The sequence below is a fragment of the Leptonotus elevatus genome, chromosome 12 (assembly GCF_054856555.1).
Source record: "Leptonotus elevatus isolate MCC_2025b chromosome 12, RoL_Lele_1.0, whole genome shotgun sequence".
In the NCBI taxonomy this organism is placed as follows: Eukaryota; Metazoa; Chordata; class Actinopteri; order Syngnathiformes; family Syngnathidae; genus Leptonotus; species Leptonotus elevatus.
Window position 1 is genome coordinate 20,965,248 of NC_141250.1, and position 14,329 is coordinate 20,979,576.

General features: G+C 42.7%; 1 protein-coding gene and 1 long non-coding RNA gene across 5 annotated transcripts; one reads left to right on the forward strand and one right to left on the reverse strand.

Moving 5' to 3' along the window:
- The first annotated feature begins 94 nt into the window (after positions 1-94).
- On the forward strand, positions 95-10,004 carry LOC147164993 (uncharacterized). 4 transcript variants are annotated; one of them, XR_015096750.1, is made up of 6 exons: positions 98-312; positions 2,365-2,503; positions 4,682-4,845; positions 5,577-5,682; positions 7,126-7,667; positions 8,367-10,004. It is a non-coding gene; the product is annotated as an uncharacterized LOC147164993 (long non-coding RNA). The 4 variants fall into 4 exon arrangements; XR_015096751.1 differs by having other exon boundaries at positions 95-312; positions 4,934-5,682; positions 7,126-10,004; XR_015096748.1 differs by having other exon boundaries at positions 100-312; positions 7,126-10,004.
- On the reverse strand, positions 4,699-13,970 carry LOC147164994 (TRAF3-interacting protein 1-like). Its single transcript, XM_086091985.1, has 13 exons — positions 13,724-13,970; positions 13,186-13,254; positions 12,955-13,116; positions 12,710-12,838; positions 10,562-10,961; positions 10,378-10,401; positions 9,118-9,199; positions 8,951-9,037; positions 8,762-8,885; positions 8,334-8,370; positions 8,141-8,214; positions 7,425-7,642; positions 4,699-7,283 (listed from the first exon to the last, which is right to left on the reverse strand). Exons 1-13 carry the CDS (start codon positions 13,853-13,855, stop codon positions 7,121-7,123), a joined length of 1,701 nt encoding a protein of 566 aa, XP_085948111.1. The 5' UTR covers positions 13,856-13,970; the 3' UTR covers positions 4,699-7,120.
- Positions 13,971-14,329: the final 359 nt, after the last annotated feature.

Here is a 14,329-nt window from a genome sequence, read left to right on the forward strand (position 1 = left end):
GAGAAAACTTCAACTAAGTCATTTGGATGTTTGCGTAACAATTTGTTCTTTTAGAGGAATATTATATTCATTGTTTATATACCAATAGTTGGTCTCTGGAATGCCGAGGAAGTTCTTCACAATCAGACCCGTTCGGGAAAGGCGGGACTTGCTGTACACTACTTCGAGCTGATTGGACGATGCGGCATCGTTTACGCATTTGTTTTGACCAATCAAGGCAACGGATGAGAATCTCGTCTTCCGTCTCGTTTTAACAGGGAGGGATAAAAATGCACGAAACGCCTCTCGCTGTTCAAATTCAACAAGGAAACGGTGAGTAATCCTGCGAGAACATAATTAATTGCAGCATCATCCATTCGTCTGTTAGGTTTGTTTGCTTTATTGAACAACTGTTGTAATCTGACTACAAACGTCATCATAGTAATCAAAACATTGCAACCACACACACACACACAATAAACAAAACCCAGGGGGATACAACACTCATAAAACAAATCCAAAATATAATAATGAAAATAAAATGTCACTTCTTACCCATATAACTTAAACCTCCGTGGCATATACGTGAATACCGTCACAGGGAACAGGTGCATAAGATGTGACGTCAATGTCAGTTGCCAGCAGGTGTCAGCACTGGACAAAATGGCCGCCGCCTGAGATACATCAAAACAAGTGGCTCGGACGAAAAACATAGATAGTTTTTTAAGACGATTTTAAAATGGACTCTAAATTTCACGGGCTGCTAGATCCCTGCGTTTGGTCACGCAAGCCATTCATTTATGAATAAATATTTGAAACAAAACGCTTCCTTGCCGCAAGAAATCGTGGAAAAGGAGGGAAGCAGAGAAGTTAGAGGAAAGGAGGAGAAAAAAAAAAAAGCACCACAGCAGGTGACGCACCCGCACCTTTAGGCTTGTGGGGCGAGTGCACTATCCACTAAACCGTGCATTCGTTCATATTATAAAATGCAAATGTTTTACCTGTGGTTCAAACCAGTGTCAGACAATAGATTTTAAGACAGCCTATTGTCATTTCATTGCACTTTGGCACTGCAAATGTGAAGAATAATGGATTGCTTTGAATTCATTTGGACAGAATGTTTGACTTCCGGGTAAGAAAAATAGCAACCTTAAAATATCATGTTGTAGTCCCTTTAACAAATGTTGAAACACAACAACATTTTGCTAACGGATGTAATGTTTACGTGGGGGGAGGACAGGGGGGGGGGGGGGATTTGAGGAATGTGATTGGACGAAAGTACCGCCTACTAACAGCACAGTTAAGCATAGTTGACATGTGCTTAAAATCAGAAGATGGTATAGCTTTTATAGGGTGAAGCAAAATGGTGTGTGTTTTTTTTTTTAGGTTTGTGGTTTTTGTTTTGTTTTTTGTTTCATTTGTGTAGTTTTTTGTTTAGTTTTTTTTTTTTTAGGTTTGTGGTTTTTGTTTGGAGGGTTTTGTTTTGTTTTTTGTTTCATTTGTGTTTTTGTTTTGTTTATTGGGTTTGTGTAGTTTTTGTTTAGTTTTTTTTTTTTAGGTTTGTGGTTTTTGTTTGGAGGGTTTTGTTTTGTTTTTTGTTTCATTTGTGTTTTTTAGATTGTGTTTTTGTTTTGTTTAGTTTGTTTTAGTTTTTTTGGTTTGTTTTAGTGGTTTTTGTGTCAGTTTTGGTTTTTCATTTGGTTTGTAGGTATTTGTGTGTTTTATTTGGTTGGGGCACCAAATCTGCCCCTTCTTGACCCATTTTTATTCTGTCATTGACAGAACAGTAGATAGGAAATGAGAGGGACTAACCTGCATGAAAGGACCGCACGGTTCGGGAATCGAACCGAGGTCGGCTGCTCCGGGGTCGGCTGCTCCGAGGACAAGCCTCTGTACGTGGTGCGGGTGCTCAACGCAGTGAGCTAACCACCGCCCAACAGATTTGTTTTGGTTTTCGCCCAACAGATTTGTTTTGGTTTTCGCCCCAACATTTTTTAAGTACACTCGCTCACAGTCTCCTGCATGGGCGGGTTGGCAACTTGACACATTTTAGTCACTCTTAATATTTGCATGTCCACAAAACATATCATCTGTTGCACTTGAGTTTTGCTGCAGCTGAAATGTGAATTGGGAGCGTGTGCGGTGGTCCGTGGGTGTTTAAAGGAGGGGCTTAATTCAGCCACCCGTGCCCCTGAAAGGAATGACAAATCATTAGCGTTGGTCCTCCACTAAATGGAAGCCGTCCTCTCTTCCAAGGCCCGCCCGCATTTCCATTTCAATTTTCTGCTCAACGGATTTGATGTATGTGAAGACTCGCACGGCGACATCGGTCTCCACCTCGGCCGCCCGTTACTCACCGCCAGTGTGACCTCAAATGTGTTTCAGTGTCGTGGCGCCGCTGCGTTCAAGGCAAATGGATAGTCAAGGGAAGTGGATCTCAAGGGAAAACGATGGTAAGGAGATTGAAGAGCACCCGTGTGGGGATTAGACATTCGTCTTCAGATCATCTTCACGTTGACCCTCGGTAAAGCAAAAAAAAAAAAAAGACAAAAATGCTTTGCATGTTAGTGTCAGACTGTCAGCCATCTGTCAAGGGTACCGGCAACATTAGCACATTGACCCGGTTCCACTAGACACCACGTGCTGGTCTATGGAGGACCAAAACTGCCAAAATAAAAAATAAAGAAATGACTAAAAGTGAAAATAAAAAAATGTCATTCGAAAATTAAATAAAATAAAAAAATATATATATATAAATAAATACACTTGGATTAAATTTTTGAATTATGTTTTATTTTCTCTTTCAGTCATTAATTTATTTTTAATTTTTTGGCAGTTTTGGTCCATACTGCCAGGACGAAATTTTATTCAAATGAGGAGGCGGTCCTAAGCGTGTCTTGGGTTGGAGTCCGTCGTTGCAAACTGCCTTTCAATGATTGAGTGAGCGGGTCGGCGCTGTGTGTGTGTGTGTGTGTGTATATAAATATATATATATATATATACATACAGTAATTTTTGGACTATAAGCCGCTACTTTTTTCAAGTGCATTCGACCCTACGGCTAATATAAAGGTGCGGTTTATCCAACAGATCACAAGGGCGCACTATTAAAAAGAGCGTCAGGCAGAACAAAACAATATATATATATATATATATATATATATATATATATATATATATATATATATATATATATATATATATATATATATATATATATATATATATATATATATATATATATATATATATAGGAGGTTGGCTTCCTTTTGAAGGACGAGACGAGCGTAATGAGCTGCAGTGGGACCGCAAGATTAAGATAGAAGACAGCAGGGGGTTATGTTAACTGCTACATGAAATATAGATGACAACAATTCTCTGACAAAAAATCTCATTCCTCTCAGCACATCTGGGAAGACTTCAGCCTAATGATCAACTCCACAAGCGTTTTTTTGCGTAGTCGTTTTTAGTTCCTGCCACAGAGGGGGGGAGCCATAAAGACACAGGGGGAAAAGTGTGACGTGAAATCATCACCCAAAGGAATGAGACGAGCCCCAAACACATGAAAAAGTTCCCAAAGTGGAAACCATTTTTGTCAAATTTCAGAGATTACACTGCCCAAATGAGCCCCAATCACAAGCAAGTATCCTTGACAAATGTGCCATGCCGGTTTAGATTGCCAAGATTTTTAACATTTAATGTGGGCGTTTTTCCCCCCAAAAAACTTTGAAAAAATAAAAATTAAAAAACTCCCTGCCGCTATTTTCACCAGTCAACAGTAAATTTGGTGGACATCTCCATCATAACACGACCCATAAAAGTCCGCCATTTTGTTTTGAAACAGCCATTTTGGGCACATTTCTGGACTTGTTTTGACAAAATTCTGCTTTGGAATTTGTCCAAATGAGTCCCAATCAGAAGAAGGTGTCCTTAACAATTGGGACACGACTAAATTATCAAACTTCTTGGCCTCCTTGTACCATCGGACCTGGTGGCAGAGTGGCATCAAATGGCGAACATTTCGAAAAAGATGCAAAGGCCCGGTATAACAGGACAGATTAATCCTGGGTGAGATTATAACGTCCCCAACCCTAACTCTATCTTTATTTATAAACATCTGTAGAATGTCTAGGAGGGGTGTACAAAAAAGTATATTTTTGAAAAATAAATTTGTTGAGCACCGTAAGTGTGTCCGTTTCCGGGAGCTTTCTTTTTTTTGGGGGGGGGTGGGGTGCGACGGCCGGCGGCTCGTTTCAGACGAACACACGGCCGACCTGACAGCGTCATTAGAATGGAAGGAGGCAACGCTGACATTTGCATTCTGACCTTTCTGACAACCGTGGCCAAATTGCTCGTCCTCCAGACGCGCGTTATAATATCTTCGCACCCGCTGACGAGGGCATCTCATACCTGGATATGTATTCCGTGCGTGTGTTAAGGGGGTTTGGGTGGGTGGGTGGGTGGGGGGTCTACGAATAATAAAAAAAAAAGATTTATGGCATATTACCCGGAGCTCTTGCTTGCTTAATGAGCTGTTTTGCAGCAAGCCGCCTCTGTTTGAATTGCTAAATTGTCAAAACAGCGCGCAAAGCGCCGCTAATAGCTCCGTGCCCTTGCCAGTGACAGGCCTCGGACAAAGTCAATTTCAACATCCTTTCGCAAACAGAGATGACGCTTTACATGTCGATTTTATTCTCGCCAGTTGGTTTACAGAACGAGAGTTTCTCCGCCCACGTCGTGATCTACTGGGCCGGTTGAAGTTCCAGTGCCACTTTCAAGCCACGAGGCCGCACTCTGAAACACTGTCACGGAGAAACACTCACATCCCCCAAAGGTGCCACGCCCCTGCTATGGCAAAGCTAAGAGGTAAGCAGAGCTGCATGCACAGATTTGACCAGATTTTAACTTGCAAGCAAATGCTTGGTGGCTTAAACTGCTTTTACTGTCTTTACAGGCATACATGTTGGGACCTATTTTCATAGACAAGGACCAGAGCGCTTGCATAAAAATGGGAAATGGCCAGGGTCCGACCGATTTTTGCCCTTCAAACGTCTGCCAAAACAATCGGACAATTGGGCCGAATGGGCGATTATTTTCCCCTTAAAACGTTACAATGGAAGAAAACTCTCATTTGCGTCGTGCATACTTTAGTTTTGAAAACACATTAGATGGCATTTTATCCGGAGAATTTGCATTTTAAGGGCGGCGCTAAAGTGTCACAATGTCCTTCACAATTTGCGTGTGTTGAAAGTGAAAGTTGCTTCATTTTATTTGTTTGTTGATTTTTTTTTTTTGTCATTCCCCCGAAACCAGATTTTGTCAGCACCGTCTTCAATCACGCAGCCTCGAAATCAGCTTCATGTCTTTTCAAATGGATCGTCATCACTAAAATGATCAGCATTAACCAAAATGTTGATTTTTTTTTCCCATCAAGCTTCTTCAAACATAAAAACAATGGCAGCATTTTGATCAAAGTGCAATTGCAGGAATATGATTTTGCCCGTTTTCGCAAGGCTTCAAGTTGTCTGTGTTAAGACTAACGAGCGAACTTTGTGTTTTTTTTTTTCCTCCTCGCTGACCTTCTGGCTGCGAGGCAGCATCGCTAACCGCTTCCCCACCGTGCCGCCGAGAAAGTCATGCATGTGAAATTTGATGACGGCGTCCCGCTGCAGTCCCCTTGGAGAAAGCAAACGCTCTTCCAAGGTTAGCAATCAAAATAGCAAATATGGCCGAGGGAGACTTTTATGGAAGTGTGTGGAACACAATTGTGCTTTTAGGGGAATAAAAAAAAATTTAATGTGTGTATGCTACTGTTGGCGTCAAAGATATTTTATTAAAGATGGCTGACTTGTCATCAATATTGTCAGAAAAATATTTATTTATATATATTTTTAGTTATGATGTAAAACTGCACTGCGAGATGTTTCTTCTCCAGTGAATATAAGTCTACACACCCCTGCTACGTTTCTAGTGCCTCTGATTAACCCCCAATACATTTGATTTTCGAGTTTTTTTTTTTCCCTTCCTGTCCAAAATTGGTCACCGCCTCTTAATGAGCGGACTTTGTGCGAGTTTGAGGTGGAGCACCCTGGACTGGTCGCCAAATAAATCCTTTGCGAAAACCCATGAAATCCAAATTTATCGCTATCGGAATGTGACAGGCAACGTTAGACAATGAAAACGGATTTTGAATGCAGGATCTCAAGTCACAAAGTCTAACAAAAAACTTTGGATATTTGTTAGGAGAGTCTGCGGCTTAAAACAGGGTGAAGGTTTTTTTAAAAAATCCAGATGGAATATTTGAAAAGTTGTGAAAAGCAGGCTCACGCTTGCTTCAAATGAAAAACATGCAGCAAAGTTTGAATAATTAAGAGCGAGATGAATCAAACTTTCTGACCTACATAAGATGTTTTCTCCCTGCTTTCTGCTCTTGCAAGTGCAACATAACAAGAACCTTCAAGTACAACTTATTATTTACAATGAGCTTCCTTGCTATTAACGACAGATTGCTCGGCTTCCTTCTGGCACAAATCAAAGGCACCAGAATGTTCACCACGCGACAGCAGAGCGACACCCATTTAAGTCTTTCAAACCCCAAAACGTGTAAATATGTTTTTAAATACTTTGTTCTTCACTCCCAAAAACGTATTTATACGTTGTTGTAGTTTTTTTTTTTTTTTTTTTTTTTTTTATGCAAGCGCAAACAGAAGGCTTTCATGCAGCTTCTGATATGTAGAGGTGGCTTAAAGCAATGGTAGTTATATAAAACGGCCAGCAGGTGACAGCAGAGTATAAGAGATCAGCCAGAGCCATGTTGCAACAAGCTCTTTTTGACATGTTTTTCAACAAGAATGTGAATATTGATGAAACTTAGCTCTATTCTATTGTTGCAACAACAAAACATCCTCTTAATCTTTTTTTTTGGGGTAGCTTTCATGTTTTGATAGCAATTGGCCTTGTAAAATCTGTCAAAATCCAGTAAAACAGCCGGGAGCGAAGGGGGTTGCTTCAGTGCATGAGTTAATTATGGGAAGAAAAAAAAAACAAGATCCGGATGAGGCCACAGTCGAGTTTGACGGATGTAGAACGGATCCACAGAGCGTAGCAGACGTTGTGACGCTTGTTTTGTCAATTTCTCCTTTCAAGATCTGGAGGAGATGATGGCCGTCAACTTCTTCTGGATGTTCTCCTCATTCATCAGGATGTTGGACCTCATGGCGCAAATTTTGTCCTGGCAATCTTTCATCTGCTGCTCCAGCTCGCCCAGTTCGGCTTTGAGAGGTTCCACCGCCTGCTCGGTCACTCTGGACAAGCAGTAACACAACACAGAAGTAGATGTTGACTTTCTGGAATGGACGGACGGACGGATGGACGGACGGACGGACGGACGGACGGACGGATGGACGTTTTTGACCAATTTGGACCGCAAGCAAATCGTTACTCACTTCTGCTCCTGCAGCAAAGCCTGCGCGTGCTCCTTGTTCTCCCTCCGCCAGCCCTGCAGCTCGGCCTGCATGGCGTCGATGTCCTCCTGCACGTAGTCCATGATCTTCCCCAAAGGCAGCGCGCTCTGACACACCGACTGGATGGACGCGCGCAGACGCTCGATCTCCCGCGTCACCAAATCCTGCTCCTTCTTCCGGGCTTCTTCCGACATCAGCTTCTGCACACGCAAGAGGATCAAACAGGTGAAGTCGATCACAATAACTTTTGTTCTGATAATTGTTCCTGTTTGGGGGGGGGGGTATTTAAATACGTGGTATTTAAATACGTGGTATTTAAATCACATCGTCTCTATCTAAATGTCCATTTTGGAATAAGGATTTAACGAAGCAAAATGTGGAAAACGTGAAGTGCTACAATTATTGTACAATTTTGTACCACTGTATTATATCTAAATACAAAGAAGAAATTAATTAATTTATTGTTGACAGAGACTCTCCACACTTCACTTTTTAGCCACTGACACATTAAAATTACAGGTGATTTGATTTGTATTTATCTCAAACAAGCACAACAATAAATAAATAAAAATACAAAATAAATATATATATAAACATACGAAAAATGAAGAAAATGCACGGAACATTTCAAAGTGTCTCAAGCAATCAAACCGTTGCCATTCAAAACCATTCGAGTGTTATCGGAGAGAGAAAAATACCTCTTTGGATTTATTGGAAGATGGTGAATGTTCGTAGTCTTTCTTCGTCTCAAGGATCTTTTTCACGAGTCCGCCTGCATGAATTGCAACATTCATTAAGACAAGTGAGAGATTGTAAAAGTCATTTGAAAGTATCAAACATCCTACTTTAATAGACAGAAACAAAAAGGGGACGACAATGTGAGCGACGTACCGTGTTTTTCTTCACGACTGAGTTCTTGTGCAGGTTCCTGCAACAGAAGAGACACACGATGATGCTAAAAAAAGAGCTTCACTTTCACTCATGCCAGACCCCCTGCGCCACAACTCGGACCTGCTATTAGCTGGTCTAAAGTCTACTTTGTCACCTCATTGTCAGGTGCACCAGGGGGGGGCGTAATCGGAAGCACCCTCGGTCTACCGAAACACATGGTTGTAGCATAGTCTGCAAATTCATAAACATGGCCGACTAGAATGATCTCGGCACTGAAACGGAGACAAAAATGGAGGCCTGTATGTGCCCATGATTGACCGGCGACCAGTCCAGGGTGCACCCAAAATCCGCTGAAGTCGATTCCAGTCGGCCCGTGGCCCTAATGAGCCGGAGAAAATGGGAGAGATGATGCTAATGTTTCTGCTCGCCTTCTCCTGAGCGCCTGCGGGTTCCGGGGCCGCCTCTGCCACAAGAAACTGCTCGTCTTCCTCATCTTCATCGTCGGACCGCTTCTTCCCGTCTCTGATGACTGACAACTTGGCACTGGAAAGCCTGGAAAGGAGAAGAAAGGAAGACAAAACATGCCTTCTGTTTGGAGGCAAAATGTCAAAGGTCACCTCTCGGGTGGGAGCACTTCAGTGAAGCTCTCCTGTTTCTTGACCGGAGGAGGAGCCCGGCGAGCGCTGGTGGGCCGCGCCGTTCGGCTGTTGCCGGGGGCAACCAAAGATGCATCAATCGCACTGGATTGCTTCAGAACGTGAACTTGGGTGCGGCGGACACACACCTGGAGGCCGCGTCAGATGAAAGCGAGGGGCCTGCAGCATCTCCGCTTTCCTTGGTCGGAGGACTCGGACCCTGCTGAGGGCCTGCGGGGACAGAAGACAAAAGCGACTCAAGGTTCCGTATGCACTTGAGGGACATTTCATTAGATACACCTGCGCAAACAAAAAAACTATTTTTCATTGACAATCGTCACATTGCGGTGCCAAAAATGTACAAATTTAGAAAAGAACAAAAAAAATATGTTTTAAAAAGCACAACTTTATATCATCTTTGTTTCTTTTCTCTTGACTCTTCTTGTTAGTTGAATTTGATGGTGGGTTTTCCAAAAATGTTCACATAAATGACAATTTAATTTTTTTTTCTTTTTGGCCACGCCCATGGAACCCGGCCGGCTCCTCCGCCACCCTCAAAAGCCTCCGAAAAAGAGGACTTAGAAAACAAGTCGTGCTTTAGCTTGGTTGTCTGTGTGTCCACATGCTAGTACAGGCTCATGCTATTTAGCATCTTTAAAAAAAAATATTCATATTAGGGATGGCCAATAAATCGAATTCATTCAATTAATTGTCATTTTGAAAATGGAATTGTTGAAAATGTGTTAAATCGTGAAATTGAATTTTGTCTTCTGGATTATGAAAATCGTATCATTTGTTACATGTCGAAGTTATTTTTCACAAGTGGCAGAATGAACGACTTCATTGTGGCATTTAAGCACAAATTAGGAATGTTAAGTTTTTTTATAACTGATTTAAAATCAGTATACATTATTGCTGTCTGAACATTTTGCACAAGAATTATTTGTGAATAAATGGAACCTTGAAATATTATTAATCGATTAAAATTGGCCTTGAATGACTGAAAAGAAATGAATTTAATTGTTGGGGCCATATTGCCCAGCCCTAATTGATATTTATTAAACGAATGCTTGGACTTGGAGGATTTATTTATTTATTTTCTCCTAATCCTAGTTTTTTTTTCTCTTCTTTCATACAACCTTGACGATTTTGCCCCAGGATCTAACCAATAAAACTGAATTATGATTGCAGGACTTGAGTCGTGGATACAAGTCCAAGAAAAGTGATCCAAGTCCAAAATGATTGTATTTGTCAAAAACATACAAATCTGAGGAAAACCAGAAGAAGAAAATGGTCAATTGCAGGTTTAAAACTAACACACAAAAAAACTCTACTGCAAAATGATGAAAAAACAAACCAAACATTGAGCCAAGTTGCGTTTGAGAGCATCTGATCTCATTCCTACTTACCGCCGGCTTCGCTGTCCGATTCATCTGTTGGCAAAAGAGAAAGCACAGTTGGTTCGCGCAAACATCATGAAGCAAAACAATCATGGCGTCAAATTCCTAAATCCCTTCCTCCCATTCTCAGCCGAGAAAATGAGGTTAACATTAGCATACATTTGCATCTATTTGAGGGGAATGCAAAATGTACCTCCAAAGGTGTTTTTCCGTCTTTGCCCTTTGGCAGAAGATGGCTGACTCGTTCTTGCCGGACTGTCGGCGCGTGACAAAGAAGGCTTGTGTCTCTCGCCCTCTGCGCTTTTTGATTTTTCCCTCTCTTTCTCTCTTATCTTGTTGCTCTCCTTCGCTTGAACTTTCTCCCTTTCATTGCTTTGCGCCTTGTCTTTATCCTTGTCTCGCTCTCTCTCGCCACTTTTGTCCTCTTGCTCGCCATCTTTCGCGGGGTCGGCTTCTCGCCGCTGGTTCTTGGAAGAACTCTCCTTGTCGTGGCGCTGTTCCCTCTCGACGTCTCGACGGTGCCTCTCCTGCGCTCTGGCCTGCTCCGGCTCCTTCTCGAGCCTGCTCTCGCTCGGCTCCGTCGTCTTCTTCTCCTGGAATCGTTCAAAATACGCACAGGAAAAAAGGATTGATTGCTCGGGTTGCGTATTTCGGACCACCTCGGATCAAACGGGGTGAGCGTGAGATAATGCAGCGGGACATGATGGGCAAACGGGTGATTGCCGTGGGTGCCTAGTGAGATTTTTTTAACTGTCAAAAAAAAAAAAAAAGGCGCGGATGCCATAAACCGTGTCAGCTGTAGTAAAAAAACGGGGGAGAGCAGCTAAACCTGACGGTACGTAATGGTGGCTAATAGCTATCCTTTGACAGCTAAACCATGTGCTTCATTTACCAACATTATGTTTCTAGAAAATATCCATCCATCTATTTTCTTAACCGCTTTTCCTCACAAGGGTCGCGTGGGGGGTGCTGGAGCCTATCCCAGCTGGCTTCGGGCAGTAGGCGGGGTAGACCCTGAACTGGTTGCCAGCCAATCACAGGGGCACATAGAGACGAACAACCATCCACACTCACAGTCGCACCTATGGACAACTTGGAGAGTTCAATTAACCTGCCATGCATGTCTTTGGAATGTGGGAGGAAACCAGAGTACCCGGAGAAAACCCACGCGAGCACGGGGAGAACATGCAAACTCCACCCAGGAAGGCCGAAGCCCGGACTCGATCTTTCTAGAAAACACTACTCTGATAGTAAAAATTCACAGTGTGTCCAATTTAGGTCCTCCTCGCAACCTATGCTATTCTGTAAGCTCCCGGAACGAGAGGGAGAACGAGCAGGGGGGAGGGAGAAAGGGAGGGGGTGAGAGAGAGAGAGAGAGAGAGAGAGAGAGAGAGTGATGGAAAGAAGGAAGAGAGTGCAGGGTAAAGCAAAAGAGAGAGAGAAGGGGCAGGAAAGAGGGAGCAAAAGAGAGAGAGTGAGTTGAATTGTGAGAAAGAAAAGGAGAGAGAGATGGAAAGAAGGAAGAGAGTAAGAGCAAGAGAAGTAGAGAACGTGTGGGAGAAAAGAGAGAGGGAAAGAGGGAGAGAGAGAGTTGGAGTGAGAGAGAAAAAGAGAGATGGACAGAAGGAAGAGAGTAAGAGCAAGAGAGGTAGAGAACGTGTGGGAGAAAAGAGAGAGTTGGAGTGAGAGAGAAAAAGAGAGATGGACAGAAGGAAGAGACTGCTAAAACGCAAGAGAGGAGAGAAAGTGTGGGAGAAGAGAGGGAAGGAAAAGGGGCGGGAGAAAGAGAGAGGGGGGCAGAGAGAGAGAGTTGGATTGTGAGAGAGAAAAAGAGAGAGAGAGATGGAAAGAAGGAAGAGAGTAAGAGCAACAGAGGGAGAGAAAGTGGGGGAGAGAGGGAGTGAGAGAAAGAGAGAGAGAGTTGGAATGTGAGAGAGAAAAAGAGGGAGAAAGATGGAAAGAAGGAAGAGAGTTCGGGATAAGGAGCAATAGAAGGACAGAAAGTGTGGGAGAAGAGAGGGAGCAAAAGAGAGAGAGTTGAATTGTGAGAAAGAAAAAGGGAGAGAGATGGAAAGAAGGAAGCGAGGTAGAGAAGGTGTGGGAGAAAAGAGGGAGAGAGAGTTGGAGTGTGAGAGAGAAAAAGAGAGAGAGATGGACAGAAGGAAGAGACTGCTAAAAAGCAAGAGAGGAGAGAAAGTGGGAGAAGAGAGGGAAGGAAACGGGGTGGGAGAAAGAGAGAGAGGGGGGCAGAGAGAGAGAGTTGGATTGTGAGTAAGAAAAAGAGGGGGAGAGATGGAAAGAAGGGAGAAAGTGTGGGATAAAGAGAGAGAGAGCGCCTGACCTCTCTGTCGGGATAGAGTTGGCGTCCTTCCGCGGCGTCCTTGCCGTGAGATTTGAGCGCGCTGTCCTTGGCCTTCACTTCCAGCCTTTCTCCAGCAAGAATTCTCTTCACCGCCTCCTTACTGGACATCTGCGCCGCAAGGGAAGACACGTCAACATCGCCATGTCCAGTCCGGGATCCATGACGGTCTCACGCTGGGACATTTTCAGGAAAATGGAGATTTTGAAGCGCCAGTGGAGAGCAACCTTGGCGAGGCAGCACTTGGCAATTGCTTGCAGGAGCTCGTTGGTCTTCTCGGGTTCGTGACCGGCGACGATATGCGCCGGTCTGACCGCAAGGGGCTCGCCAGTAACCAGCGACACGACATCGATTGCTTTCTGGAAGAACGCCATCTTCATCTCTTTGTCCTACAAGTGTAAAAAAAAATGCTCATTTACCATCCGCCAGGAAGTTTTGTTGATTTTGCTCCAACTTACTTTTATGCACTCTGACTTCAATTCGTTCTCTTTGTACAAGCCTTTCATGAAGCCAGTGGTTCTGATGATCTGGTGAAGTTGGGAGGGAAAGTGTCAAAATGGGTGCCATACATTGCTGATCATCATGGAAATAGTTTTTATTTATTTGACTTTTCAACAACTTCATGAATAAAACGCTGCCATTTTGCTGTTGGGGGAAAAAAAATCATGGCTGCCATTACAAGATAGTGGCCAAACATTTCATACAGAAATGGCCTATTGTGTACAACCGATTTAAATGTCTGCACTCCTTCCAAGTCTTATACAAAGTAGCAGCACCACCTATTGGTTATTTCGTGTTGAAACAACATACTGTGCTGCATTTAATAAAGAAAAACAAAGTAAATACGTTTTCCAACAGGAATTAATAAGCACAAACACGGAAGGCCTTTATAGTTTGCGATGATATCATAAACAAATGGACATTTGACTTATATTTTGGCTGCCTGTTAGTTTCCTAATGGCTTTCAACATTACTTACGCTGCATTTAGGTCTCACCTCAGTAAAGATGTCGTGCAGGTATCGAAATGGCGGTTTGCTGAGCAGTTTCTCAGTGAGAGCCGGTTTCTTTATCACTTTGCCCAACGTGCTTTGTGTCTTTTTGATAATTACAACGTTCACGGCCGCCATTTTTCGACTAAGAAGTACTCGATCTTTTTTGGGGTCAGATACTTATGCAGATGTCATTTTAGCAACGCACAAACTGCCGAAGAGCCAGCGAAAATAATTATTGCGACTTGTTTTCGTCACGTTGCTGTCTTGGTGACGTCACACTGCACACGGCGAACACGTCATAATCCTCATTGGATAATGCCAATTTGTCCATGTATAACATATAATTTTTCATTAGGGGAAGAAAGGAATTACTGTAATCATTAATCACTTATGGGCTCAATTGCCCGAACACGGCCTCGTGGAAGTCAGGTGAATATGCTTAAAAGAACTGCAAAGTACGTACACGTACTGCATTTATTTATTATTACCTACGTTTTATATTATTTGTTTCCAATTTTAATTTATATTTTTACATTTTGATTTGAAAATATTTCAATAAATTATTTATTTCGTATGTAGAACATTTGGAAATAATGTATTATCATATAT